Source organism: Cavia porcellus, unplaced genomic scaffold (genome assembly GCF_034190915.1).
Source record: "Cavia porcellus strain 051 isolate PalLab524CR breed Dunkin Hartley unplaced genomic scaffold, mCavPor4.1 scaffold_27, whole genome shotgun sequence".
Taxonomy (NCBI): Eukaryota; Metazoa; Chordata; class Mammalia; order Rodentia; family Caviidae; genus Cavia; species Cavia porcellus.
The window spans coordinates 4,058,936-4,086,232 of record NW_026947510.1 but is presented as its reverse complement, the minus strand read 5'-3'; the positions used below and the strand labels follow the sequence as shown (position 1 = coordinate 4,086,232).

Below are 27,297 nucleotides of genomic sequence, written 5' to 3'. Positions count from 1 at the left end.
TTCTGGTGTGGAAAAGGCAGGCAGGGGTAATACTCCTCTCTTGGTGCCCCTCTCTCCCCAGGACTACTGTGGTGGGAACCCTGGGACCTTCCGGATCCTGGTGGGGAACGAGGGGTGCAGCTATCCTTCCACTGAATGCAAGAAGCGTGTCACCATCCTGGTGGAAGGAGGAGAGATCGAACTGTTTGACGGGGAGGTAAGAGGCAGCTTCGTGGCCTCCATGCTTGCATCCCTCTGTTCTGCACTTGGCTTGCTGGGAGCACTCCTTAGGCATTCATGGAGCACCGTGTGAGTGGAGTGGTGCAGCCGGGCTGACCACTTGGCCTTGATGATAATTCTGAGAGCAGAACAAGCAACCAGTCAATATGGACAGCAGCATCCCATTTTGGTTAAAGTGTGGATATGCTTGTCAGCAGGTGTGTGACTGTGTCTGCACAGGTGTGGGAAGAGCTGGGTGAGCATAAGGGTGTCCCTCTCATGCGGGGGCGTGGCCCCAAGTTGAACACCTAACACTGCAGATAGTACCAGACCCTACCTCTACCATTGCTCCTATACATACACATCTATGATAAAGTTTAGTTGATGGATTATTGCTTATGAATAATAATAATAATTAATAAAAATAGAATTGTAACAATATAATGTAATAAAAAGTGGGATATATAATACATAATATAATACCATATATAACTGATTATGTATATATTTTTGTAGTATGGGCATTGAATTTAGGGCCTTTGCACTGAACTACATCCTCAGTCCTTTTTTATTTTGAGACAAGGTCTTGCTAAGTTGCTCAGTTGCCTAAGCTGAGCTACAATTTGTGACCGTCCTGCTCCAGCCTCCCAGAGTGCTTGGGTTATAACATTTATTGATGTAAAACTTTATGTAATAAAACTTACAAATCATTTATCCATGGAAATTTCCATTTAATATTTTCAGACCTTAGTTTAGCCACAGTTAACTGCAGCAAATGAAACCACAGATAAGTGGGGATTATTGCATATTTATATATTTTTGGTTTACTTTATCTTTTCAGCTCTTCCCAGACGCACTTTATTTTTGGTGGTACTGGGGATAATGACAGAGCTAGACACACACTCTACCACTGAGCTGCATTCTCAATCTTTCAGATAAATATCTTTAAGAGCTCAGAAGTGAAATAAATCAGATTTCATCCTGTGTACTGAGAGCTTAAGAAATGGTCCTCAGAAGGTTGCACAGGAGGTGCTTCACCCCGAGATGGTGGCTCAGTGGGTCTGGGTGGGGGCTGGAATCTGCATTTAAGAGTGGTAGTTGCCCCCAGGGTGCAGCTTTGGTCCAGCTGGTCTGGCCACATGTGGTACTAGGGAGTTGCAAAGCTTTGGGGTCCAGAACCTTCATTTTGTTTTGTGGCCTCAGCCTGCACCTGATTTCTTGTAAACACCCCCTGCTGACAAAGAGTATGTGCAGAGACATCTCTGCCGTCACAGAAGAAAGCTGTTTAGCAAGCAAGATTGACTGTGGGTGGGCACCTTTCAAAGGCCACTTCATTTAGGATGAATGACAGTGGTGACATGGATAGGTGATGTGCAGATGTGTGAGGAGCACATGTGTACATGTGAACAGCTTGCACACAGTGCTGCCCAGGAGGGAGCTCTGCAGCGGGAGATGGCTCTGTGTGTGAGCCTTGCTCATGCAGGTCAGAGGTCTTGAGGGTTTAGCTCTATCGATGATCTGAAGGTCAAGGGCTTGGCTGGAGTCTGAAATGAATCGGCAACCACTGCAAATAGCATTGAGCTCCGGCACCTCTTCCTTTAACCCTGACTCCTGATGACAGAGGCTTTGGAAAGAAGGAGGTACAGGGATGCAGGAAGCTGAGTGTCTAGTGCTTATTGGGATAAATTTTAAAATATGTTAATGAGAGGTTCATAAAACCAGTGCCACATCAAAAACCTACCTAGGGACCACTGCAGTTGGTGATCAAGGTTCAAAACAGCCCTCAATTCAGCACTGAGGGAATCCGAGGCAGGAGGGTCACAAGTTTGAGTCCTAGTTGGGCACCTTAGGAAGACCTTGTTTCAATATTTGAAGGAAAATAAAGAGAAAGGGGCTGAGGAATAATAGCTTGGTGAACAAGGGCCTCTGGGTTCCATCCTGAGAACTGGGAAGAAAAGGTCCTGCTTTCTGTGAAGTGATGGTGACCTGATGTTGGCTTCGTTGTGTTTTTAATCTTGTAATTATGCTTTTGCTATGACCTCTATTCTTCCCCTTCAGCTTTTGGAGAGCAGTAGGTGAGATGGACACAGAAATGTCCAGTGTGGTGCAGGCTAGAAGGACAGAGCTCTGACTGCACCCGGCAAGGGCTGTGCAGATTCTGGGCGGGTGGCATGCTGCGTGTGTGCACCTGTGCAGTGGAGACAGGTGGGTGTGGCAAGAGGGGTGATCTGGAGCCTCCTCCCCCATTTTCATGCCGTGTCTTCCCTCAGGTGAATGTGAAGAAGCCCATGAAGGATGAGACGCACTTCGAGGTGGTGGAGTCAGGCCGGTTCTTCATCCTGCTGCTGGGCAGAGCCCTCTCTGTGGTCTGGGACCGACGCCTGGTCATCTCCGTGGTGCTGAAGCAGACGTTCCAGGTCTGTGGCCTCTGTAGCTTTGTCTTGTCTGGACCTTCACCGGCTCCTCTGTCTTGGGGCGAGGTGCTGCTCCTGGCCACCCCCTCCCTCACCATGAACTACAAAGTCAGGGTGATCATGGCTGCCCCAGGGCTGCTGCATGTGGACAGGAACAAGGCTGCCCTCTTGGTGTTCTTGCCTGGCACAAAGTTTATCTGCATAGAGGAAAGAAGCAGAAGATTAGGCAATATTGCCTTCTTTAAGGCAAATTGATCATGAACAGTGTGATTATAATACTACAAAGTAGTGTTGCCTGACCATATAGCCATAGACCAGGATTTCTTGACAGCTATTTATAAGTCTACAGGGACAGGGGATAGCATTTACCCAGGGTCTGACAGTTTGTTGAGGGTTTGTTAGTTTCTCTACATTGTGTGCATGTGACTCTGGTGGCTGATTAGGCTTGGTAGGATTAGTCTTCGTAGTGTCTCTGAGGATGCTACATATTGTTAGCTCGTATGGGTTGGGGAGCCTGCACGGTGTTTGCTTCCTGTGATGGTTCACCCCACTGATGAGCAATACTCAGTTACTTCTAGTGATACCTTACTTGGTTCTGGGCATATGTCAAGTATTGTGTGTGTGTGTGCTCTCAATGTGCTGATCCAGGAGCAAGTGTGTGGCCTCTGTGGGAATTTTGATGGCATCCAGAACAACGACCTCACCAGCAGCAACCTCCAAGTGGAGGAGAACCCTGTGGACTTTGGGAACTCCTGGAAAGTGAGCCCGCAGTGCGCTGACACCAGCAAGGTACTTCTGGGGTCTGTGCAGATGGAGCCCAAGAGGCTGTCTCTCAGAATATTCCCCATCTCCCAAAGTTGGAAGGTGGGAAGTGGGCAGCGGGAACTGCAGGTGGTGGCAACCTGGGAACAGCGTCTCTGGTACCCTTCTATGTCCCCCTAGTTTCCCAGCCTGATGTTGATGTATCTGTGCACTCTTCTCTGTCCCCAGGTGGTGCTGGATGTGTCCCCTGCCACCTGCCATAACAACATCGTGAAGCAGACCATGGTGGATTCCTCCTGCAGGATCCTCACCAGTGACATTTTCCAGGACTGCAACAAGCTGGTAAGAGCCTTGTGGAAGGAGGGAGGGTGGGTGGAAGGGCTGGCCCATGACAGCTGGGTTCTGAGGTTCTCCTGTGCACACGACTGACTCTGGAGCCCTGACAGGACCCCCATTCAGATGATGCTGCGGTCCTTCCTGTGGCTGGGAAGCAGAGAGAAAGTCAGCACCTTCTGAGGGAGAGCGCTTCTTCTGAGGGAGAGCGCTCCTTCTGTACGGGAAGTGGCATCTGCCCACACTTCTCCTTTGACCTCGATCTTAGAGTTGTTGCATTTTCTTGTCTCACACTAGAGACAAGGACCTGCTTTGCCTGTTATTGCTCTGGGTCTCCAGACCTAAGAATCCTCCAATCATCCCTCATCGATGAACTAATAAACAAACAAAAACAATCCCATTAGTGCCTCCTTCTCTTCTCACAGAAACTTTTCTGGCCTTACCTTCAGTGGTGTTTAGGTTTTTAAAGGGCAGTTAGGATTCTCTGGCCTGGTGGCATCTGAGTTGAAAGAGGGCCAGGGCAAGTGGGGCCTCGGGAATTATTAAGGACAATGATCTGCTTAAAGAGTGAATTAATTTCCATCACAGCTGCCCTCAAAGAGCCCAGGGTGTTTAGTAGAGCTGGGGTCAGAGCTTGGAAAGTCCCCTTGGGTCCGACCTCCCAACACGCTTGCCCTATAGCTGCCTGGTGAGACGACTTGAGTGGGTCCTGATGTTTTCCCACTGATTTTGCTACACTGAGGCCAGAAGAGAGTGACCAGCTTTTGTGAAAACCCTAACAGCCATGGGTCACGTACAGGTGACTGGTAGGCTGGTAGAAGATGGACACAGGGAATGCTTTTCTGGAATTCTCAGGCACATCACGTGCTATGACAGGCTGGCAACTTTGTTTTAGTCAACATTTCTTGCTGCACTCTAGGTAAGAAACTAGGAGTCTTGCCCTTTTATCCATTTCCTTTTGAGGGCACTGTACCCATCTCCAACCTGAAGAGCCCTTGTCCTTCTACTGACCCCCAGAACAGACCCCCCAAGGCCCAGGTAACCTGAGGCTCCTTTACAGGTGGACCCTGAGCCTTATCTGGACATGTGCATTTACGACACCTGCTCCTGTGAGTCCATTGGGGACTGTGCCTGCTTCTGTGACACCATCGCTGCCTACGCCCATGCATGTGCCCAACAGGGCAAGGTGGTGAGCTGGAGGACAGCCACACTGTGCCGTGAGTCCTGGTGCCCCTGAGGCCTCAGACAGCCTCCTCACCCTGTGCCCATTCAGACCTGGAGACCCATGGGTGCTGGGCACCTGCATGAGGAGGCAGGGCTCTAGCATGTGAATGGCTGCCCTGAGGGCCAGAGAGGACTGGGACACCGAGTGAGGAGTTCACACTCTGGGTGAGGAGGAACCTGGCTTCAGGATGGCCTGTGGGACTTTGCTTCTGGAGAGTTCTGGAAGAAGAAAAGGGGTCTCACTCATGAAGTGAGCAAGTAATGTATGTCCTAGACATGACCATAATTGCTGGTACAAATGTGTACATTTATATGGAGTCTTGCTTTCTTGGGTACCTGTGACTTCATGTTTTTATGTAGAAAACAAATCTAGACCATGATGTTCCTGGCTTGGATGCTTAACAAATCCAGAAGTCATGATTATATGGGTGACCCCTTAGTTCCCCAATATGATTGCCACCTCTCTCTGTACCCACTCCTGTGGTTGCCTGTTGCTTTTGGAGTCATGGCCTTTTCTTCTGTTTGCACAGCCCAGAGCTGCGAGGAGAGGAATCTTCAGGACAGCGAGCATGAGTGTGAGTGGCGCTATAATAGCTGTGCACCTGCCTGTCCTATCACGTGCCAGCACCCGGAGCCACTGGCCTGCCCTGTGCGGTGCGTGGAGGGCTGCCACGCACACTGCCCACCAGGTGAGGCCCGTCCCTGGTGGCCTGGGCACCTCTGGCTCCTGCTCCCTGTTCCTAGTCCTCTGCTTCCTTGAGTCACTTCATCAAAACTGGGCCAGCTCTGAGTTTTACCAAGAGAAGTTCCTAACAGATACTACTCTGTGTGTGTGTGTGTGTGTGTGTATGTGTAAAACCCAGGCTGTTGCACATGCTCAGCATGAGCTCAGCCACTGAGCTGCACGCTTACTGCTTCCTCTGCCATGCTTTTGTGGGCCTGTGCATGAGTTTATCACACAGAGCAGTACTTTCTGCAGTGGGGGAAATGTGCTAACTGGGGGTGGCTAGTATGCCTAAAGAACTGAGTTTTTCTTAATTTAAATTTTAGTAGCTGGGCATGGTGGCTCACGCCTGTAATCCCAGCACTCAGGAGGCTGAGGTGGGAGGATCGTTGCAAATTTGAGACCAGCCTGGGCTACAAAGTGAGCTCAAGGCCAGCCTGAACTGCATAGCGAGACCCCATCTCAAAAAAGACAAAAAAATTTTTTTTATTCATGAGTGTGTTTTGTTAGTGGCTGTCAGACTGGACGGCAAAACTCAAAAGTTATTGAAACCATTCTGTAAAGCTTGGAGGAACTCAGACACAGAGAAGGAACCCCCCAGCCAGCTTTGCAGAGGGATAAATCAAGGTGTGAAAGAGGAAGGATAGTGAGCTGACCACCCAGGAGGTGGCTTTAGGCTTTAGGGATGGTACTGTTCACATTAGTGACAAAGGAGCCTTCCTGATGGGGACGGTGGACATTCTGTCCTAATGAGAGGTGCGTTGTGCAGGAAAAATCCTGGATGAACTTCTGCAGACCTGCGTTGACCCCCACGATTGCTCTGTGTGTGAGGTGGCTGGCCGGCGCCTTGCCCCCGGAAGGAAGGTCACCTTGAACCCCGATGACCCTGCACTCTGCCAGACTTGGTAAGTAGTTGCCGGCTGTCTGCACTGGTGAGTGTTACCATATTCCTGAGAACAGCTCACAAGTTTGGGATGAAACCTCTTAGCTGGGTGAGCAGACACTTTGTTAGATCAGTTTATTGCTTAGCATGTTTCTAGTTTCTTCTATTCTTCAGAGAGCAAACTAGATTGGTTCCCCTCAAAATATTGAAATATTTTGAAAAAAATGTTTTCCTCTAAAAAGTTTTTACCTTTTTTGGTGGAAGACAGAGTATTTCTCTCTCAATACTTTTTGTAGTATCTTAACACATCGAATCAAGTCAGGGGCAGGGGAATTAGCATTTCCATTTGTCTAGTCTGAGGATGGAAATTTATAAAAGCTGTTTTTTTTTTTTTTTTTTTTTTTTTTTTAAGGAGGTGAGGGATGGGGAGGAAATTGAGATGGAATCCCTGACCCCTTGGTATGACATGGACATCTCAGGACCATAGTCCAGGTCACAGGGCACAGCTTCTGTGACTGGGAGGGAAGACATTCACTGCTGTCACTCAGGGCTCTCACTGGAATTGACCCCAAGAAACTGGCCTTTGGTGAGGTGGGCAGGAGCCTTTTCAGGCAAGCACTGTGCCTTTGAAGTCTTGCCCAGAAGTGGGGAACATTTATTAACATGCTGATATGTTCAACACCACTCCCTGACACCGATCAAGCCTTAGGGGAGCTTAAACTTGAGAACTTCAGCTCACTGGGGAGGGGGCTATGGCCACAGCTGCCAGAATCAGATCCTGCCACCACCATCTGTACAAACAAGAGCTAAAGCTGCCCAGGGGAATTTTCTAGCAAATACAGGAAACTAGAAAGTATGTCACTCACACACTGTTAACTAAGGATTGAGGCAATAAATTGTGGGGAGCATGAGGAAGTAAGCATTAACTTCCCAGTAGGACCATGCCTGCCCACCCTCCCTCCCTGTGCTGACACTGAGATGTAAGGAGGAAGGCTCAAGCGAGGGCTGAGGTCAGTGCTGGCTGGGAGCTCAGAGCTTAGAACCCTCTTCTCACTGCCTATCAGCACCGGGAAGGGCAGCTACACAGTACATGCTGTGGAATCAGACAAGGTGGATATCAGTTCTGCAGCAGGTGGGGGACATTGCCTAATGGTCATGCCACAGAGGGACACTTCTTGGTGCATGGGACACTGCTGGCTCCACAGCTTTGATGCGAGAGTTGAAGGAAAGTTGCTTGGAGGCTAAGCATGTAGAAAGGAGACGATTCCAGCAGGCATGAGTCCCTGGCACAGGGATACTTGATTTTACCAGTGGCCTGACATGCCTGGCCACCTTCAAGACCCTGGGAAAAGGGTGAGGTGACCAGAAGAAGCTGCCAATTTTCCTGGTAGTGTAGCAGTTTGTGAATGAGGCGGTGGCTTTTACACAGATGTGTGGGCCTTGCACTACCAGACCCCTCCACCTGCCTATAGGAGGAGTGAACAGATGAGCTGCTGTCCTTTCCTGGGCTTGACATCTGAGAGACTAGTTGATTCTTCCTAAATATTGTCTTCTACCAAATAAACCTAGGACCTTGAGTTTTTTATTCATCACTCCAAAATGTTTTTGTTCTTTTCCTTGAGGCCCAGCCTATCAAATTCTGTTAAATTAATACTGTCAACCATTTATCTTCAATAATAGGACACTTAACAAATCCTGATCAAGATCAGCATGTAGAGCAGTATTTGTCCTTGGAGACACTTGGAGGATTTACATTTTAATTAAATATTAGCATGGCTAGAGGTGTAGGTTGGAAAGAAATCAGAGTTGAATGGTTGTGTGGATGCACAAAGATTCTAGAACAGCAAAGATTCTTTGTTGAGATCTTCCGATGGGTCAAAGTTTTGGCATCCAGAATTGAGAGAAACCTGTGTGTGTGTGTGTGTGTGTGTGTGTGTGTGTGTGTGTGTGTGTGTATGGGGGCTAAAAATAACATCTCGCTCGCTCCAGTGGGGAATTTTCCGGTGGTCAGCAGGCAGTTTTATGGCAATGTTTTCATTGTGGGTTGTGAAGGGCACATAGCTTTTTCCTGAATCACTTTGGTATTTTCTCCCTCTGCCATAGTCACTGTGATGGTGCCAACCTTACCTGTGAAACCTGCCAGCAGCCTGGAGGCTTGGTGGTGCCCCCTACAGAGGCCCCACTTAGTGCGACCACGCCGTACCTGGAAGACATTACGGAGCTGCCCATGCATGACTTATATTGCAGCAAACTGCTAGATCTGGTCTTCCTGCTGGACGGCTCCTCCAAGCTGTCGGAGGCAGATTTTGAGGTGCTGAAGACCTTTGTGGTAAGCGTGATGGAGCGGCTGCACATCTCCCAGAAGCGGATCCGGGTGGCCGTGGTGGAGTACCACGATGGCTCCCATGCTTACCTTGAGCTCAAAGCCCGGAAGCGGCCCTCAGAGCTGCGGCGCATTGCAGGCCAGGTGAAGTACGTGGGCAGCCAGGTGGCATCCACCAGTGAGGTCTTGAAGTACACGCTCTTCCAGATTTTTGGCAAAATTGATCGCCCTGAAGCCTCCCGCATTGTGCTACTCCTGACTGCCAGTTCAGAGCCCAAAGAGATGGCCCGGAATTTGTTCCGCATTGTTCAGAACCTGAAGAAGAAAAAGGTTATCCTGATGCCAGTGGGCATTGGGCCACATGTCAACCTCCAACAGATCCGTCTCATTGAGAAGCAGGCCCGACAAAACAAGGCCTTCTTGCTTAGTGGCGTGGATGAGCTGGAGCAGCGGAGGGATGAGATTATCAACTACCTCTGTGACCATGCACCTGAGGCCCCTCCCCCGACTCAGCACACCCAGGTGGCACAGGTCACTGTGGGTCCAGGGGTCTCAGAGGTTTTGACCCCAGGACCAGAGAGAAAGTCCATGGTTCTGGATGTGGTATTTGTCCTGGAGGGCTCAGACAAAGTTGGAGAAGCCAACTTCAACAGGAGCAAGGAGTTCATGGCAGAAGTGATCCAGCGCATGGATGTGAGCCAGGACGGCATTCACGTCACGGTCCTGCAATACTCATACACGGTGACCGTGGAGTATACCTTCCGTGAGGCCCAGTCCAAGGGGGATGTGCTGCAGCATGTGCGAGAAATCCAGTTCCGGGGTGGCAACCAGACCAACACTGGGCTGGCCCTGCAGTACGTGTCTGAGCACAGCTTCTCTGTAGGCCAGGGTGATCGGGAGCAGGCGCCAAATCTGGTTTACATGGTCACAGGAAATCCTGCTTCCGATGAGATCAAGCGATTGCCTGGAGATATCCAGGTGGTGCCCATTGGAGTGGGCCCTGGTGCCAATGTGCAGGAGCTGCAGACTATCAGCTGGCCCAGCACCCCCATCTTCATCAAGGACTTTGAGATGCTCCCGCGAGAGGCTCCTGACCTGGTGCTGCAGAGGTGCTGCTCAGGAAACACAGTGCAGCTCCCTACCCTCCACCCTGCCCCAGGTATGAAGGACCCATGTACGGGAGGGAGGGGTCAGGGCACCCTTGGTGCTGCCTGCATCTATCCATGATGTGACCTTGGATTCTAATCCCAGTTTTACTACTCTGTCACTTGGCTAAGCCCCTGTCTCAGCGTGCCTGTGTTTCCTTACCTCCCAAGCAGGGAGCTTCATCATGACCCTTTTTAGTGGAGGGTCTTTTATTTATTCTTGTAAGTTTACAACTAATGTAATTCTATTGTTAAAATCTAAACAATATGAAGGAGTGAAAAGTGCAATGATTACTTTATCACCCATCCCTTCTCCACCTGCTTTAGTGAGCCTTCTTGTTGCTGTGACACTTAAAGGAGAAAAGGTTTCATTTGACTCACAGTCCATGGTCAGTGGGAGACTCAGTCCTTGGTCAGTAGGCCCAGAGACCTCATGGTGGAAGAGTGCTGCAGAGCAAAGTTGCTTACTTAGTGTTGGCATGAAGCAGAGCAGGGGGAGAGTTCCAGAGAGGAAGGGGTGAATGGTCATGTATAATACACAAGGACTATGTGTCCCACCCTGGCACACCCAGTAGCTCTCCTAATCTGCTAGGCATTTCTTAATCCAAAAAAGTAGACATATCAGGATGAACGCTCATACTAACCAATCCCTCTTTCCATCTTGAAACTAATTTTGGTGACTGTTAGCTCCCTTTTGACTACACTGAGGGAGTAGACTTACTTATATAACTGACAGTCTTTGGGGTCAGGCCAGGAAGTCAGGTGACCCAGCTCAGGAGGGAGTTTGCTTTCTCACCTCTGCCACTTGCTAGCTGGATAATTTGAAGCAAGTCCCTAACCTCTTTGTATATCAGACTCCTCATCTGTAGGATGCAGGATAGTATTAAGCAAAATGCTTAATACCACTCCAGCATAGGACACATGTTCAAAAATTTTTGTTATTTTTCTTGCCATTCATATTGTCTTCTTAATCGATACTAGTGTCTAGTCAATTCCTAGCTCTTGAATACCCTTATGTGGTGTAGTTAGGACCATCCCAGAATTAACTTGCTTCCCTTTAATGTATCTTGACCCTCACACTTAACATTCTTTTTTGTTAAGCTTTAAATCAGATCCATAGATTTTATTTAAATCCCTGTTACATAGTAATAGCACCATCTGCCTAAACTCAAAATGTGTTCAGGTCAGAGCTTGCTTCCTCTGTGATCTTGACTGTGACCAAACATTAACATGGGCACTGCCATGGCACATTTGTGTTTGGAATTGCTCATGTTGCCTTCACCCACCTTGGAATACTTGAGAAAGAACAAGCTCAGTTTCCAGGGAGATGCTGCTGTTCCATTTCTTTTTGACATCTTACTTTGGTGCTCTAGTACTTCAGTCACTTCTGGAAGGATGGCAGCTTCCTGTTGCTGAGGGAGTGGGTAACTCCTGCTTTTATCTGTAGGCATTTAAATTCATTTTGGGTGGAGCTTTCCAATGCCTCCAAACCTGGGATACTTATTCACTCGGGAACATTTCCCCCTCCCTTTTCCCTGGCCCATGTACCATCTTGACAATGATGACCCCTTCCTCTTGTGGTGCCATGCCATCAGTGGTGCTCTTGATACCTGGTGTGCAGCTGCTGGGGGTGGTGACCAGCCAGCTGCAGGCACCTGTATGCACACCTTGATCCTCTTTGCAGACTGCAGCCAACCCCTGGATGTGATTCTCCTCCTGGATGGCTCCTCCAGCATTCCGGCCTCTTACTTTGAGGAAATGAAGAATTTTGCCAAGACTTTCATTTCAAAGGCCAATATAGGTGAGCAGAGCCCTTGGAGAAGCCTGCAAAGGAAGGGATCCACTTGGCTGTGAGTAATTTCTATTTTTTCTTTCTTGTTAGGCCCTCATCTCATGCAGGTGTCTGTGCTCCAGTATGGGAGCATCACCACCATCGATGTGCCATGGAACGTAGCCCAGCAGAAGGAGCATTTATTGAATCTTGTGGGCCTCATGCAGCAGGAGGGAGGCCCCAGCCAGCTGGGTAATGTTGAAGCCTCAGGCTGAATGTGGGACCTGCGTTTAACCCTGATTCTTGGGAAAAGTGACCGAATGTCCTCACCAGTCACTTTGCTTCTTTGCCTGAGTTTCTGCTCCTGTGAAACAATGGGCTGGATGTTCCTTTTTGGTCTCTTCCAGATTCCACTGTTTTCTTCTGAGTCTTTCAGCTGAATCTTTCAGCTTTTGAATGACCCAAGGATTGGCTATATTCTGGATTGATCAGCTGCTTCAGAAACACCTATTCTTGAAGTCAGTACTGACTTGGCCTGTTCTTTTTCAGGGGATGCTTTGGCCTTTGCTGTGCGATACATCACCTCTGAAGTCCATGGTGCCAGGCCTGCAGCCTCTAAGGTGGTGGTTATTCTAGTCATGGATGTCTCTGTGGATTCGGTGGACGCTGCAGCTCAGGCTGCCAGATCCAATCGTAAGTGTACAGTGTGCAGGCCCAAGACTCCTCTAGAATACTAGCAGGATAAAGTGGCAGGGCTTATTTTTGTGTTCCACCTGATTTTAAATACATTTTCATAAGGCCTGGTTTCAATTACCAGCTAGTTGTCCAAGCATTGTACAATTTGGAAACCAAACAATAAGAAATATATGTCTATACTTGTCCTCATTCCATAGATGATAACTTTATTTGACTGGTGATTTTCCTCTGTGTCCAGGGCAATCACACCTCTACATCTCTCCTTTTTAAGGTGGTGTGCTTGTGAGATAGGAGTGGCTTGGCATGACTTTGAAATAGCAACTAAGAAAAAGCAAGAAGGCAACTGTGACTTCTGCTGCTAGGAGGGGGGAAAGAAAGTCAGGTTGTCAATAAAATGAGAAAGTTGCTTTTTCCTTGAGATAAGAAAGCTGAATGTGTAGCAAACAGGGTGGAATTGGTACAAGCAATTATGGTGACAGACCTGACTGAGAACTGAACCTAATCTTTATTATACTTTCATAACAGTGCATTTCTATAATAAAATCTCTACTCAGAGAAGGGGCATAATTCTTTTCAAAGCCCATTTTGGGTTATATGCAAACATAGGCATGTGCAATAACTAAACTCCAAGTTGCCCAAAGATCCCTGATCTTTTAAAAAAAAATCCATGAGTAATTAATGATATGCCTTTAAGATCCTATAAAAATGAAATGCATCCTTTGTTAGAGGTCCTCGGTGGAGCAGCCTACTTTTCTTTCTAGAGGATGCCTGCAGTATGGACAACTTTGATTCTTTTCTATAATAAAAATTCCAGTTAAACTTTGAGCTATCCATTTGTGCGGTTGCCTTTAATTTCTGTTATCACTGAAGCAAGGACCCACACTAGCCAGTGACCACCACACCGAATGTCCCTCCACCACCATCATACGCTTCCCAGCCCCCACCATCTCATCTCTGATGACAGCTGTCTAACTGGAACCTTGGCTTCCATTCCTGTCTCTTGCAGTTCATTGTCAACACAGAAGCTGGAGGGACCCTTTACAAATCAAAGTTATCCCTGTCACTCCTCTGTGCCAGTCTGTTTCCTTCAGAGGTCACAGTGACTGCCCTTACTGTGGCCTACAAGTCTATACACAATCAATTCCCCCTTCTTTGGTTGTTCTGGGCTCACCCCGCTCTAGTATCTTGGGGCATGCATTTCTGTCCATGTCCTGGGCCTTCACACTCATTGTCCTCTAGGTGTGCAATGACGCTACCTCAGATGGCCTCTTGGCTTCTTTTGTCCTCATTTCGTGTCTCTATCCAGATGCCAACTTTTCACTGTACACTGCTCTAACTACCAAATGAAACAATCACCCATTCCCTAGTCCTGGGAAAGCCAGTTTTCCTTATTCCTTTTTGTTTTCCCCAACACCTAACCACATCTGAAATATTCTTACTAACTTTTTTGTTTCTTATCTTTCTCTCCCTAGTGTAAGCTGCACGAGAATGGGGCACAGGGACTTTCTCTGCTTGGTTCACTGCTCTATGCCCATTGCTTGGAATGGTGCCTGACACCCAGTATGAGCTCTTTACCATTTGAAGACTGCCTCAGAGGGTTGGTCTGTGTGCCCAGTTTGGGCGCCAGTCAGGTCAGCCCATTGCAGACAGACTTGAACACATACTGTCTCTTGTTCCTTGGCTAACTCTAGGAGTGACAGTGATCCCCATTGGAATTGGGGATCGGTATGACCCAGGCCAGCTGAGGACCTTGGTGGGTCCGGAGGCCAGCTCCAATGTGGTGAAGCTGCAGCGCGTGCAAGAGCTCCCCACTGTGGTCAGCCTGGGAAACTCCTTTCTCCACAAAGTGTGCTCAGGTAAATCTTTTAACATTTCTTCACTCCCTCAAAAGTCCGTAAAGCCAAAGCAAATCCTAAAATCATAAAACAAACCAAAAAATTTTATAAAAACACAAATTCCATTCTAGAGAGTCTATGTTGCCCATGCATAACGTTGGACCTTGAAAATAATCATTTAGATCAGGACCTTTAGGTTTCTGCCTGTGGAAGCCAGATACTAGAAACCTCCAGATCTACTAGGAAGTCTCTGCTCACAGTCCTCCTTCCATTTGAACTATCTACTTCAGCAGAAAGGACTTGGATAAAAGACTCAGAAGACATAGCAGGCAACCCCAACATTCCAGAAAGCATGGTCCTATACTCATTCTTGACATGACCATAGGGGTTTTAGAAATATGACGAGAAAATCTATCATCGCAGGACCATACGTTAATTTGATTTTAGGTTAAAAACTTTAAAAAATAGATAATTTAGTTTGGCCTGGTTTTTTATATAAGGGTGACCAAAATATACGGCAAATATTTAAGTTAAAAATTTTATTACAGCCAAAGGCATATTGGTATTAATCTCCCCCCAAAAATACTCCCCCTCACATCAAACACACTCGACCCATCCTTTTGCTGCTTTCTGAAGCTGTTCTGGAACACTTCTTTTGTGAGTGTTTTTATGAGGTTAGATGGACGGCATGGCGAATGTGCTGCTGTGTGCCATCCAACAGTAAAAGCTTGTGAAACATTGCAGTGTGTCCTCACCACCTTATCCACCAGCTATGGCACCATTCAGCTTCTGACTCTTTGCCAAACTCGAAATGACCATGAAAAATACATGTTTTTTTGAATTGACTCAGGACACCAAGGCAGCAGGAGAGCACAGCTAAAGACATGAAAAAGAACTTCTAGAACTGCTTCAGAAAGTGGCAAGAATGAGGGAGTGACAGGGAGGTTTTGAGGATGAATGGCAATGTAAATTTAAACATTTACCATTTTTTTTCAACCACACCTTATATTTTCTTCACATGATTAGCTTAAGTTAAAACCTCATCCAGAGTCATTGCGTTTCCTTCCTAGCGGTCACCATCCTGGTATAATCCCAGGTTTTCAGCATCTTGCTTCATACATCTTTCTAAAAGTGACCTGTCTATAAAAGGAGATAGTGACTGTATGACTGAAAAGATGTGTTCCCGTAAGTGCACTGTTGTCATCATAATTGTTAGTTACTGTTGCCACAAATTGTGTTTGAAGAGTTATAGTGTGTGAACCATAGATCCCCTTGCCTCCACTGTGAAACTCACTCAGATTCTTTTTTAGAGTTGAGGTGACTTCAAGGACTAGACCAGGTGGCCAACAGATATTACGAATGGTTCAGAGTTTCTGAGTGATGGGAAGGAATTGAGGTCTTATTTGTGTCTCTTTCAGGGTTTGTTAGAATTTGCATGGATGAGCTTGGGAATGAGAAGAAGGTAAGTTCCTCTTTGTTGACTTTGAAAGAAAGTTCAGAAATGTGGGTTTGAGGACCTCATTACTTTTTTGGGAATAATTTTTCCTCCTTTGGTCTCAGTCCTGCTATTGCCTTTGCCCAGTTTACCTGCCTACTGCCATTCTGTTCTGGGAAATCCACATATAGCTTCTGTATTCTGCTTCCTATCTTGTGGACAGCTTTCTTGTCATTTAGGCTGGTGTCCAACACTCATCTCTGTGTCTGTGGAGGTGATTGGTTGGGGGTAGATTAGCTTGGCACTGGAGTGCTTCATCCTGTGCCCTCCTGAATCTGGTTTTTCTTTTGCAGCCTGGAGATGTCTGGACTTTGCCGGATCAGTGCCATACAGTGACTTGCCTGCCAGATGGCCAGACCTTGCTGCAGAGTCACCGGGTCAACTGTGACCAGGTGCCCAGGCCTTTATGCCCCAACAACCAGTCCCCTATTCGAGTGGAAGAGACGTGTGGCTGCCGCTGGACCTGCCCTTGTGAGTCCTTTGCTATTCCTGCCTCGGTTCTCAGAGTAGTTGGGCTGTGTAGAAAGCTAATGCAGAAGCCAGCCTGGAAGGTTCCTTTTCTTCCTTAGCATGTGCACCCTCTCCCTTCACCCACGCTTCCATGTTTTCTGGGATCACTGCTCTCTTCCTCTGTCTTTGGGAGACGCTTCCCCAGGCAACACCTAGCCAGAAGGAAGAATCTGTGGTCCGTCAAGCCTGGAATCTGTGAGTTTGAGGTTTAGCAGTGGATGTACAGTAGTGCGAGAGATGACTCCAGAAAGCGCTCAAACTGCACCCATAGCTGTACCCCATAGGTATGGGGTGCAACAGGCATCATCAAGATGGCCTGATGTAAGAGAAGGATGTATTCAAGTCAGCGAGGGTTCCCCCTGCCCCATGGTTGGAAAGAATGGCTGCTTGCCATGACCTGTACTCAGCAGTGGGTGGCTCCTAGCCGTTGTGACCAATAGGCATAACTGTGGGAGGCATTTTATATCTCATGCTCTCTTTGGACTTTATTTAGGGGGACAGATTTTCTTCCATTCTGGATGAAATCATTGCAGATCTCATCCTATATCTGTTGACTCAGGAAATCAGCAAAGTTGATTACTAAATGCCCATTATCATGTAATAATCAAAACTTGGAACTTGATTAGAGTTAAAACACCTCCCCAGACCCAGTTAGGGCTGCTTCTCTCATGGCTCAGTGCAGGGAGGCAGACACAGAGCCAGATGGGGCCAGAAGGTTCTGAGGCTGTGTGAGTGCTCTGCACTCTGGCCTGGCGGGTGCTGGCAGCAGTCACGTTCTCTTGCCAGCCGTCTTTAAAATTTTCCCCAAATTCCCTTGCCATGTTCCTCAGGGCTTCACGATGTAGTCTCTGTACCTTGGCTGGCTGCTGCTTTTCTCCCATGAAACCTCTGGCTCTTGGGCATTCAGTCTCTAAGAGATTCTTTTCTTCTGGCATCAAACAACTCACTCTCTGGCAGAAGCTCTCTAGGTAGCATCACTACTGATACATCCCTTTTATGGGTTCTATATCTCGCCCCCAGCATTCTATTCTTCTGTCAAACCACTGAGACAAAGCAAGCAACTATTTTGCTTCCACAGATAGCAGGGACTCTCCCTTTTGCTACCCCACTGCCTCTGTTCAAGAGGTGTTGTCTCTGGTGTGGAGCACAGTCCTGTCTCCTGGAGTGACCTCCAGCAAGGCCTGCTCACCTGATCTGGGCTTCTTTCTTGTCCCTCTTGGGGGACGTACAACACAGGAGCTCCTTCCTGCACACAAACCCTTTCTTAACTCCTGCCCGTCAATACCCCTTTAACATAAAGTGAGTGAAAACCTTTAGGGCTGGTAAAACCAGGTGTTGAAAATTTGCAAAAAATTAACTTAAAGATATTTGAAGTATGAGTATGTTCAGGGCTTAAAAAGTTGTACAAATATTGCAAGGATTTCTTACATGCCTTTACCCAGATTGTTATATAATCACAGTACAATAATCAAAACTGGAAATTAACATAGACAGAAACACTACTATCTGACTCACATTTCACCAATTGTTCTGCTAATGCCCTTTGTTTCTGGGTCAGCAGTCAGTTCAGAATCACGTGGAAGGGGATCCTTCCACTGTCATGTTTTCTTGATCTCCTTAATTTGGAACAGTGTCTTAGCCTTTTCTTTTTATGCTGTTGGTGCTTTTGAAGAATACTGAACAGTAGTTTTGAGAATGTGCTTCAATTTGGGTGAAATCCAGGTCGTCATTCTTCTGAGAACTCCACAGCAGACTTGCTGCGCCGGTGCACAGGCTTTGCGGTCAGTTTGCCCGTTGCTGGCGATGCCACACATGAGCCCTGGGGTGGGCAGGGCTTGCCAGACTTCTGCACTGTAAAATTAAGGTTTTCCTCTTTGCATTCAATAATCATTGTATGGAGAGATACTTAAAAATGACACCAGTATACCTTTACTTACCAACTTTGGCATTGACTAATGATTCTTGGTTGAAAATTTTTTTACTGTACTGTTTGCCAAATAGAAAATTTCAATTCCCATCATCCCCTGCATGTTGCTTAGTTGAAATTGTATTGAAAGAAAGAAATTTCCCTTCTCCATAATTAATTAACTAAATTAATTATTGTATCAGTGTGGACACATGGATTCTTATTTTATCATGTGGTATGTATGATCAGTTACTAGCATTAATTATTTTCTTATGCCTATGGCCGGAGACCTGGCTACTGGGAGTCTCACAGTTCGGCTCCTGTGTTCTTTTGATTTATTTTCATTGTTTCCTCCAAGTGGGCAGCTTGACTGTCACCATTCACGCTATCTGCTTATTTAGGAGTACACATAAACCAGTTTCAGAATTACTTACCTTTCTCTAAATGAAAAGCAAATATGCTAACTAGAGGATCTTATTTGTGTACAATTCTGTCTTTAAGGTTAGAGTAAAATTTTGTTTCCTAAAGTTATTCAGGTTAGTCCCCACCACCACCCCGCTCTTTCAGTGTGGTTATATTATTACCATTAACTTCATTTGTTTTGTTTCTATCCCATTTGGGGCTCCCTTAGCCCCTTCTTTGTCTAGTTGTTTGTTTTTGATACGTGAAGCATTGGTATGGAGTAAATGTCAGAACTTCCTCAGCATGCTCTGGAGTATATCTCTTACTCTCTTTTCCTGTCTTCTCATCCATTCCCACTCAGAATCTAGCAATCACTAACCCCATTCATATCTGGTTTATCCCTCCTGCAGTTCTTCCTATAAAATTAGCTCTGTCTTTCCCCTTTTAAAAGCATAGTCTCCAAATCATTCCATGCGAATTCAAAGAATGCTTCTTAGTCCCTTGTTTCATAGCACAGCTATTCATCTCTTCTATGCATGTGGATTGAGGTAGTTTCCAGTATTTTGCAATTACAAACCATGCTTCAGAAGTAACCACGAATATATATGAACTTTCCTGTAGCTGCAGGTGTATCTTCAAGGTCATTTCTGAGAGGGGAGATTTGGGGTTCCAACGTGGATGTGTGCATAGTTATATTAGATGCTGCTAGATTCTCCTCCACAATGCGAGACTTACGTGTGCCAAAGTGGAATTTCGCTCAGTCTTCCTTTCCATTAGCAACGTACAGGAGTATGTTTCCTCCCAGCCTTGCCATCAGATGGTGTTATTATCATTTTTACTCTGCAAGTTTCTTGCTTCTTATGTAGGAAATGGTACGTCAGTGTACTAGAGATTCATTTTTCTAATGATGAGTGAGGTTGAACATCTTTTCATATGCTTGTGCCATTTTATATCTTTCTAAATGAGTAAGCACATTTTTTCCAGTTTTAAAGCCTGCAGTAGAACCTGTAGCAGGGAATCTAACCTCAGTAAATCCAAGCGTGTGGCAGTGCTGACCGCTGTTGCACACTGCTGTACAAGCAAATCTCTGGAGCCCTCTCATCCTGCATGACCGTGACTCTGTCATTGAGCAGCTTCTGAAGGCCCTGCTCTCCTTTTTGCTTCGGTGCCCTAGAATCCTCATGTGAGTGGATGTGTGCGGCTTTTGTTCTTCCATGCCTGCCTATTTCCCTTTGCACGGTGCCCTGACAGTTCATCCATGTTGTAGCAAATGAAAGAAGAATTATCTTCTTTTGGAAGCCCGAATAGTACATCATCATCTTAGTTACTTTCCTGTCACTGACAAAATAACCCAACACCCACAATTTAAAAAGGTTTGTTTTGGCTCACTGCTTAATTCCACCATCTGCTGGCTCCAAGGCAGACACAGGATGGCAGAGGGGCCAGCGGAGGAAAGCTGCTCAACTCATGGAATTCAGGGACGAGAGAAGGGAGGAGCCAAGGACAAGAATGCACTGTTCCTGGCACCCCCCACACAGACCGCCTTCAACCACACCCCAACTCCTAGTAGCACATTCAGTTACCGAGTTCGTTAACGATGAACTCATGGAAAGATGTGGTGCAGTCACCTTCCAAACACGTGAGACTTCTGGGGGACATTCTTACTATAACCATAACAGCTGTGGTATATATATGTATCCCATTGCTTTATCTACTTATCTGTTGGTGCTCTAGTTGGTTATTTCTGTCTGTTGGCATTTAATTTTTTGAGATAGGGTCTTGCTGTGGCCCATGCCTGGCTCCACTGGCTCTGATGAATAATGCTGTGATGAACATGAACATGTAAGATACCTATCTGAGGTCCTGAGCTGAATGCTTTTGGATGAATACTCAGAACTGTAATTGCTGGATTATATGGCATCACTACTTTTAAAAATTTGAGAAGCTTCTTGACAGCTTTTCACTGTGGCTGCATGATTTTATATTCCCACCAACACTGCACAATGCTTCTGGTTTCTTCACTTTCTCTCTGTCACTTGTTATTTCTTATTGTTTTAAATGGTCATCCTAACATGTAGGAAGTTATACCTCATTGTGTTTAGGAATTCTTATGTATTTTGTATACCAACTCCTTATCAAATACAGGTTTGTGCTGTATTTGCATGTGGGATATTCTCCCAAAGCCTCACATCCTCAGAGCCAGAGCTTGTGGGAGTGACTGGGTTACTGGGCCATGGCGGACTTGCTGTTAGGAGGTGGAGACTGGTCAGAGGCAGGTCACGGGATGTGTGTGTGTGTGTGTGTGTGTGTGTGTGTGTGTGTGTGCAGCTTCCCATGCTTCCCCTTCTCTCTGCCTCCTGGCCGCTATGACCTGAGAAGCTGACTTCCATCCAGGGCCTTCTACAAGCAGTCCTGCCTTGGAGCTGGCCGACTATGGACTGAAACCTCCACGAGCCCAGATAAACCTCTGCTTCTAAGTTGCAGGTGTTGTATTTCGATGATAAAAAAAGTAAGACAGTTTGCAAATACTTCCTTCATTTCCATTGGTTATATTTAGTTCTGGTAATTGTTTATTTTGCAGTGTAAAAGTCTCTTTGTCTTATGCAGCCTCATGTTCCCCTTTTTTTGGTCTCATCATCTCTTCTTTTGGTGTCATGTCCAAGAACTCATCAGCCATACCAAGCTCATGGAGAGTTCTGCCTATGTTTTCTTTTACAGTTTTTATAGTTTCAAGTCTTATGTTTGAGTTTGATTTTGATATCTGACATAAGGGTTTTGTTTGATTCTTTGGCATGTGGATAGGTTGTTAGTTTTATGGAAATACATCTGATTTTTGTACCTTGATTTTGTATCCTGCAACTTTACTGGATTTTTTTTATTACTTCTGTATTATTTTGGTTTTGTTTTTTGAGGCAGGGTCTTTGTGTGTAGTTCAGGCTGGGCTTGAACCCACTGTGGAGCCCAGGCTGGCCTCAAACTCTTGGTGATCCTTTTGTCTCAGCCTCCTGAGTGTGCTGCCACTCCCAGATTTTTTTTCATTACTTTTAACAGTGTGTGTGTGTGTGTGTGTGTGTGTGTGTGTGTGTGTGTGTGTGATCTTTAGAGCTTTCTGCATCAAAGTTATGTCATCTGTTAACAGACATCATCTTACTGCTTCTTTTATGATTTACACTGTTTTTCTTACCTCATAGTTTGAGCTAAGAGTTCCAGTACTATGTTGAATTTATAGAAGTGATGAGAATGGAAATATTTGCTTTGTTCCTGATCTTCAGAGATAAGCTTTTCGTTTCTCACCATTAATTCATCATAGATATGCTAGTTGTGGATATTTAATAAGTAGCCTTTATTTTGTGGAGGCAATTCCCTTCTCTTTTTAGTTAGCTGAATATTTTAGTCTTGCAATGGTATTACATTTTGACAAATGCCTTTTCCACATCTATTGAGATGATAGTGTAATTTTTTTACTCTTTGATCCTGTTAGTATGGTGCAGCACATTGATTGATTCTTGAATGATGAGCACATCCTGCTTCCCAGGGATAAATTCTAGTTAGACATGATGCATGATCCTTTCACTGTGCAGGCGAATCTAGTTTGCTCGCAGTTTGTCGAGGATGTCTGCATCTATTCTCAGGAATGTTAGTCTGTAGTTTCTTTTCCATACAGTGCCTTTGGATATCAGTGTAATTCTGGCTTAATAAAACAGGTTTGAGACTATTTCCTTTAATTTTTTTTGAAAAGCTTGAGAAGGATTGGCATGGATTCTTAAAATCTGGTAGAATTCTCCAGTGATACCATCTGGGATTTTCTTTGTTGGGAGGTTTCAGTTACTAGTTTTAATCAGTTCATTGTTCAGTCTTGATAAGTTGTATGTTTCAAACATTTATTCATTTCTTTAGGTTACCCAGTTTGTTGGTGTATATGCACAGTAGTCTCTTGCAATTCATTTTACTTCCGTGCTATAGCTTCCTCTTTCATTTATGATTCTATTTTTCTAAATTTACTCCTTTTTTCCTTTGGCTAAGGGCTTGACAATTTTTTTGAACTCTTGAAAAAGCAACTCTTAATTTTGTTGAATTTTATAGCTATTTTTCTATTCCACATTTCATTTATATCTACTCAAAATGTACTGTTCCTTCTTTCTACTAACTCTGACCTCAGTAATTTTTTCTACTTCCTTAAGTTGTAAAAGTATCTTGTCTGAGATACTCATTCTTTTTAAATGTAGGCATTTACTGGTATATAACTTTCCTCTTATTACTACTTCTGTTGTATCCCGTAAGTTTTGCTATGTTATGTTTTTAAATTTTCACTATCTCCAAAACATTTCTAATTTTGATTGACTCATTTGTTGTGCAAGTATGCTGTTTAATTTCCATATATTTGTTGCTTAATTTCCATATATATATATTCCACATATTTTCTGTAATTCCTACTATTAACTTTTATTTTATTGTGGTCAGAAGATACTTGGTATGACTTCTGCCTTAAATTTGTCATTCTTGTCTTTTGAATTAGCACGTGCTCTCCTCTAAACAGTGTACTCTGTGTGTCTTAGAAGAACCCGTACTCTGCTCTGTGTCTATACATGCCCATTAGGTCCACTTGGTCTGCAGCAGTGGTGGTGAACCTATGGCTTACGGGCAGCAGTGGGCTCTTTGTGTTGTTGAAAACTCTAGAAGATTCACCACCATTGATCTATAGTGTTGTTCAAGGCCTCTTTCCTTATAGATCTTCTTTCTTGGTGTTCTATCCATCACTGAAAGAGAGGCACTGAAATCTCTTACTATCTCTGTGTTGTCAGTTACCTCCCCTTTTTGTGTGCACATATATTTGTTACATCTTCTTGGTGAATTGTCTGTTATAGTGTTCTTTTCTCTTGTGATCATTTTTTACTTACAGTGTATATTTATCTGATATAATATGGATACCTGGCTATCTTTTGGTTATCACTGGCATGGAATCATCTTTTTCTGCATTTTCATTTTCAGCTTATGTGTGTCTTTAAATTTAAAGTGAGCCTGGAGGAGCAACATACAGCAGGATCTTGTTTTTTTTAAAAAAATTTATTCAGTCTCTCTACCTCTTTTGATTGGAAGGTTTGTTTCATCTACACTTATAGTAATTACTGATAGGAAATGGCCTTCCATTGCCATTTTGTTACTTTTTGCTGTCTTGTAGGTTTTTCTCCCCTTCCTCTCTTCTCTTGCTGTCTTTCTATTTCATTGATGTATTTTTTTTCCTGTAGTGAGGTGCTTTGATTTCTTTCCCATTGTTTTTTGGTATCAGGTTTTCTATAGTTAAAACAATTTATTTTAATCTGATAAAAAAGTTAATTTCAATTATATACAAAACTTCCTCTCTTTTACTTCTTAGTCCCAACTCTGTTAGGGTTGTTACAGATCACATCTTTTTAAAAAAATATTTTTTTGGTACTGTGGATTGAACTCACGACCCGTGCTTGCCAGGCAAGTGCCGCTAAGCACTAAGCACCCAACCTGCTTTTATGTTGTGTATTCATGAAATGATTTTTTCAAAAGAGGAGAGATGTATTTTAGCTAATGAACTTAGTTTTGAGTTTTGAAAAAATACTTTTTGAAATTTTATACTAGCATTCAAAGTTACACTTTGAATTATGGTTCAAGTTACTGTTGTACTGCTGTTACAATATTCAGTGGTCTGGGCTTCTCTAAGTACTCTATATAATAATTTCTTTATCAATAGCCTTAGACTGTCACATACTTTGTGTTGCTGCCTTGAATCTTTTTTTTTAAAAAATTTTTATTTTAAAGGGGGTAAAACCAAACACAACAAACCTGAACAAAACAGGACAGAAGAAAGCAATGTAAGAGATGTACATTTCAAAGCTAGATGATCTGAGATCTTCACTATCATTTGTCTCTTGTTTTCTTCCAAATAGTTGTCCATGTCTTTGCATACAGAGAATTCATACAAAACAACATAGTATAAAACTGATCTAAAGAGAATGAGGAAGGCATTTTAGGTCTTCAAAACCAGACAATGGGGAAGTCACCAATGGCTGTCATAGAGTCTCTCATTCTCTTCAAAATAGCTGACCATACTTTCATGTATTTTACATTGTATTTCTCATTCTTCTTCCTTACCTTCTATTTTGTATTTCTGTAATTATTCCATTTTAAAGCTTATGATATTTGTACATTTCCCATTCTTCATTTATTTTAGTTCTTCTAGATTGATGACTATGTAAATAAAAATGCTCACTTTCAGTTATTTGGATAACGTTTTCCGAGTCATCTCTTAGTTGGAAGAAACTTGGTTCCCAGTGGATATTTTGAGAAGTGCTTATGGGCCCATAATTCCATAAATTCTTGTACATTTAAAACAGTTTTCCTATAGTCTTGATGATTGGAGAGTATCTTGGTTAGATACAAAGTTCTTGATTTGGTCTTTCACTGAGTTTCTAGAAAATTCTACTCTATTATTGTCTAGCTTCATAAGGTGTTTTTGAGAATTCTGATACCAAGCTAATTGTTTTGCCTTTGTGAACTATTTGATGTTTTTGCCTGGATGAATTCTTTATCTTTGAATTCTAACAGTTTTACTGTCGTATGTCTCAGAGTGGACTGTTGTGGGTTAATTTTTCCAGACATTGATCAGATGCTTCCTGTATAAGATTTGGTTCTTTTGCTTACAGGATCTTTTAATGGGTTATAATCTTTAAATATTTGTTTCACTGTCTTGTTTTTCTTTTTAAAGACTCCATTTTTTATGGGTTTTACATTTACTTTCGCTGAGGCAGCTGTCCTTTTTCCATTAGCTCATTTTCATTCTCTTCATTGATTTGTTGCTTTTTTTCAGTGCTTTTTATTGCATTTAAATTTAGTTTATTAACCCTTGGGTTCTTACAGTTAGTCTTCATTTCTGTGTGGATTTTATCCCTTTCTTTCATTTTTCCCTCTGAATTTAATCAGTTCTATTTAAATTTACTCCTATTTTTGTTCATTTATTTTTTTAGTTTTTGAAATTCTGATTCAAGGTGGTTTTCATTTTTGGAAATGTTTGAATATGTTTAAATTAGTTTAAATGTCTTACAGTTTTATTCTGTGTCTTTTTTTTTTTTTTGTGATGTTTCCCTTCTGCAAAAGTGTTTACTCTCATTTTGTGGTTTCTAAAGTAAGTTTTGTAGATGTTCTCAAATTTTTATTCTTTTATTTTTATGGGCTTCATAAAGTTTCTAACTCAATGATGCTCTCTTACTGTAGAAAGTCATTTCCTCAGTGGTGTGCGTGTGCGTGCATGTGTGCATGTGCATGCGCGTGTGCATGTGGATGTGCAGATGTCTTCTGATTTCTTCTGTCTTTCTGGGTCCTAAATACTCTTCTTTTTGTTTGTTTTTCATATCATCACTCAACTGCCAATCGCTTTTTCTTTCTTTCTTTTTTTTGAGGTGCTAGAGATGAAACTAGGGCCTCACACATGCCTGGTGGGGGACAATGCTCTACATCCGAATCACCCCCACCCAGCCCTGCCATCCCTTTCTGCTCCCCACCTCAGAAGGTGCGCTTTTCAGATGCCACATTTTGTGTATTTTAGGCATCTGCTCAGACCTCTGAGGATATGTTTAAAAAGTATCTTTTTCTGATTTATGTTTATTTTGTTCAACATCATCTTCATGTGGTGAACATCTAATTTAAAGTGACAGGTTATTTTAGTCTAATTTTTGGGTAAAAATGGAAATGAAGAGAAGGTGAGGAGTACAAGGGCTGCACACAATGAGAATTCTGTTGGATCAGAGGAGACACTGGGCTAGGTTATCTTTTTGTGTTTCCGGTCTTGTTTAATAAGCAGCAATTCGTGTATATATATATATGGATATTTTTACATAGTTACAAACATTGTTTATTGAGCTGTACTCTTAGGGGTTGAGTACACATAAGAATTTTCCTGCAAAATCCACCTTGTTCAGATTATTCACAACAGTTTGCTTCAGAGGTATTTTGTCATCTTGGAAATTATTCACTCTTCCTGAAATATCCAGACAATTCGAATTCCAACGGTTATGCTTTTATTTCCAGAGGTTATATGTGGTTTTATTATTAAAAAATTCATGGTAATAAGCACTGATAGTTTGTTTTTTTGTGTTTTAATTCTTTATTTTAGTTAAAAATAAATTTAGTAGGTAAGCCCTTACATTTTCTAAAACAACTTGTATATATTATGTGTTTGAACTTACGATTATTCTAATTTTCTCCCATCATTTTTAACTTCTTGCTTCTCTCTCTATTTTTTTAGTTAGTGCTTATACAGGATGCTAGTTTCCCGCTGTCATTCTGGTTTAGGTGTATGGCATTCTTTGATCTTTCCCCTCACCCATTACTCTCTTCTTCCTTTTTCTCCTCCCCCCATCTACTTCCTCATCTCTAATGTTCTGCCTTCTGCTTTTCTGCTCCCACTACTTCTTCCTCTCCTCTTCCTCCTCCTCCTGTTCCCTTCTCTTCTTCTTCTGTTCCTCATGTAAGAGAAAACACAATATTTAACTTTCTCCCTTTGGCGTATTTGCTTAACATAACGGTCTCCAGTTCTGTCCATTTTCCTGCAAATGACGTGGTTCTGTTCTTCCTTATGATACTCCATGTCATATTTTTTCAGTGTCATATTTTTTATCCATTCATCTGTTGATGGACACTGAAACTGTT

At 43.9% G+C, this 27,297-nt stretch overlaps 1 protein-coding gene across 1 annotated transcript in view; it reads left to right on the top strand.

The window, feature by feature from the left end:
- The window catches only part of Vwf (von Willebrand factor), a 132,637-nt gene that overhangs the window by 65,670 nt on the left and 39,670 nt on the right, over window positions 1–27,297 (top strand). Inside the window, exons 21-34 of the mRNA NM_001278774.1 lie at window positions 62–196; window positions 2,469–2,615; window positions 3,261–3,401; window positions 3,603–3,716; window positions 4,768–4,924; window positions 5,462–5,620; window positions 6,425–6,560; window positions 8,642–10,020; window positions 11,691–11,807; window positions 11,889–12,029; window positions 12,327–12,470; window positions 14,165–14,329; window positions 15,727–15,770; window positions 16,097–16,274. Of these exons, the coding sequence (NP_001265703.1) occupies window positions 62–196; window positions 2,469–2,615; window positions 3,261–3,401; window positions 3,603–3,716; window positions 4,768–4,924; window positions 5,462–5,620; window positions 6,425–6,560; window positions 8,642–10,020; window positions 11,691–11,807; window positions 11,889–12,029; window positions 12,327–12,470; window positions 14,165–14,329; window positions 15,727–15,770; window positions 16,097–16,274 (3,157 nt within the window). The remainder of the gene's footprint in view (window positions 1–61; window positions 197–2,468; window positions 2,616–3,260; window positions 3,402–3,602; window positions 3,717–4,767; window positions 4,925–5,461; window positions 5,621–6,424; window positions 6,561–8,641; window positions 10,021–11,690; window positions 11,808–11,888; window positions 12,030–12,326; window positions 12,471–14,164; window positions 14,330–15,726; window positions 15,771–16,096; window positions 16,275–27,297) is intronic.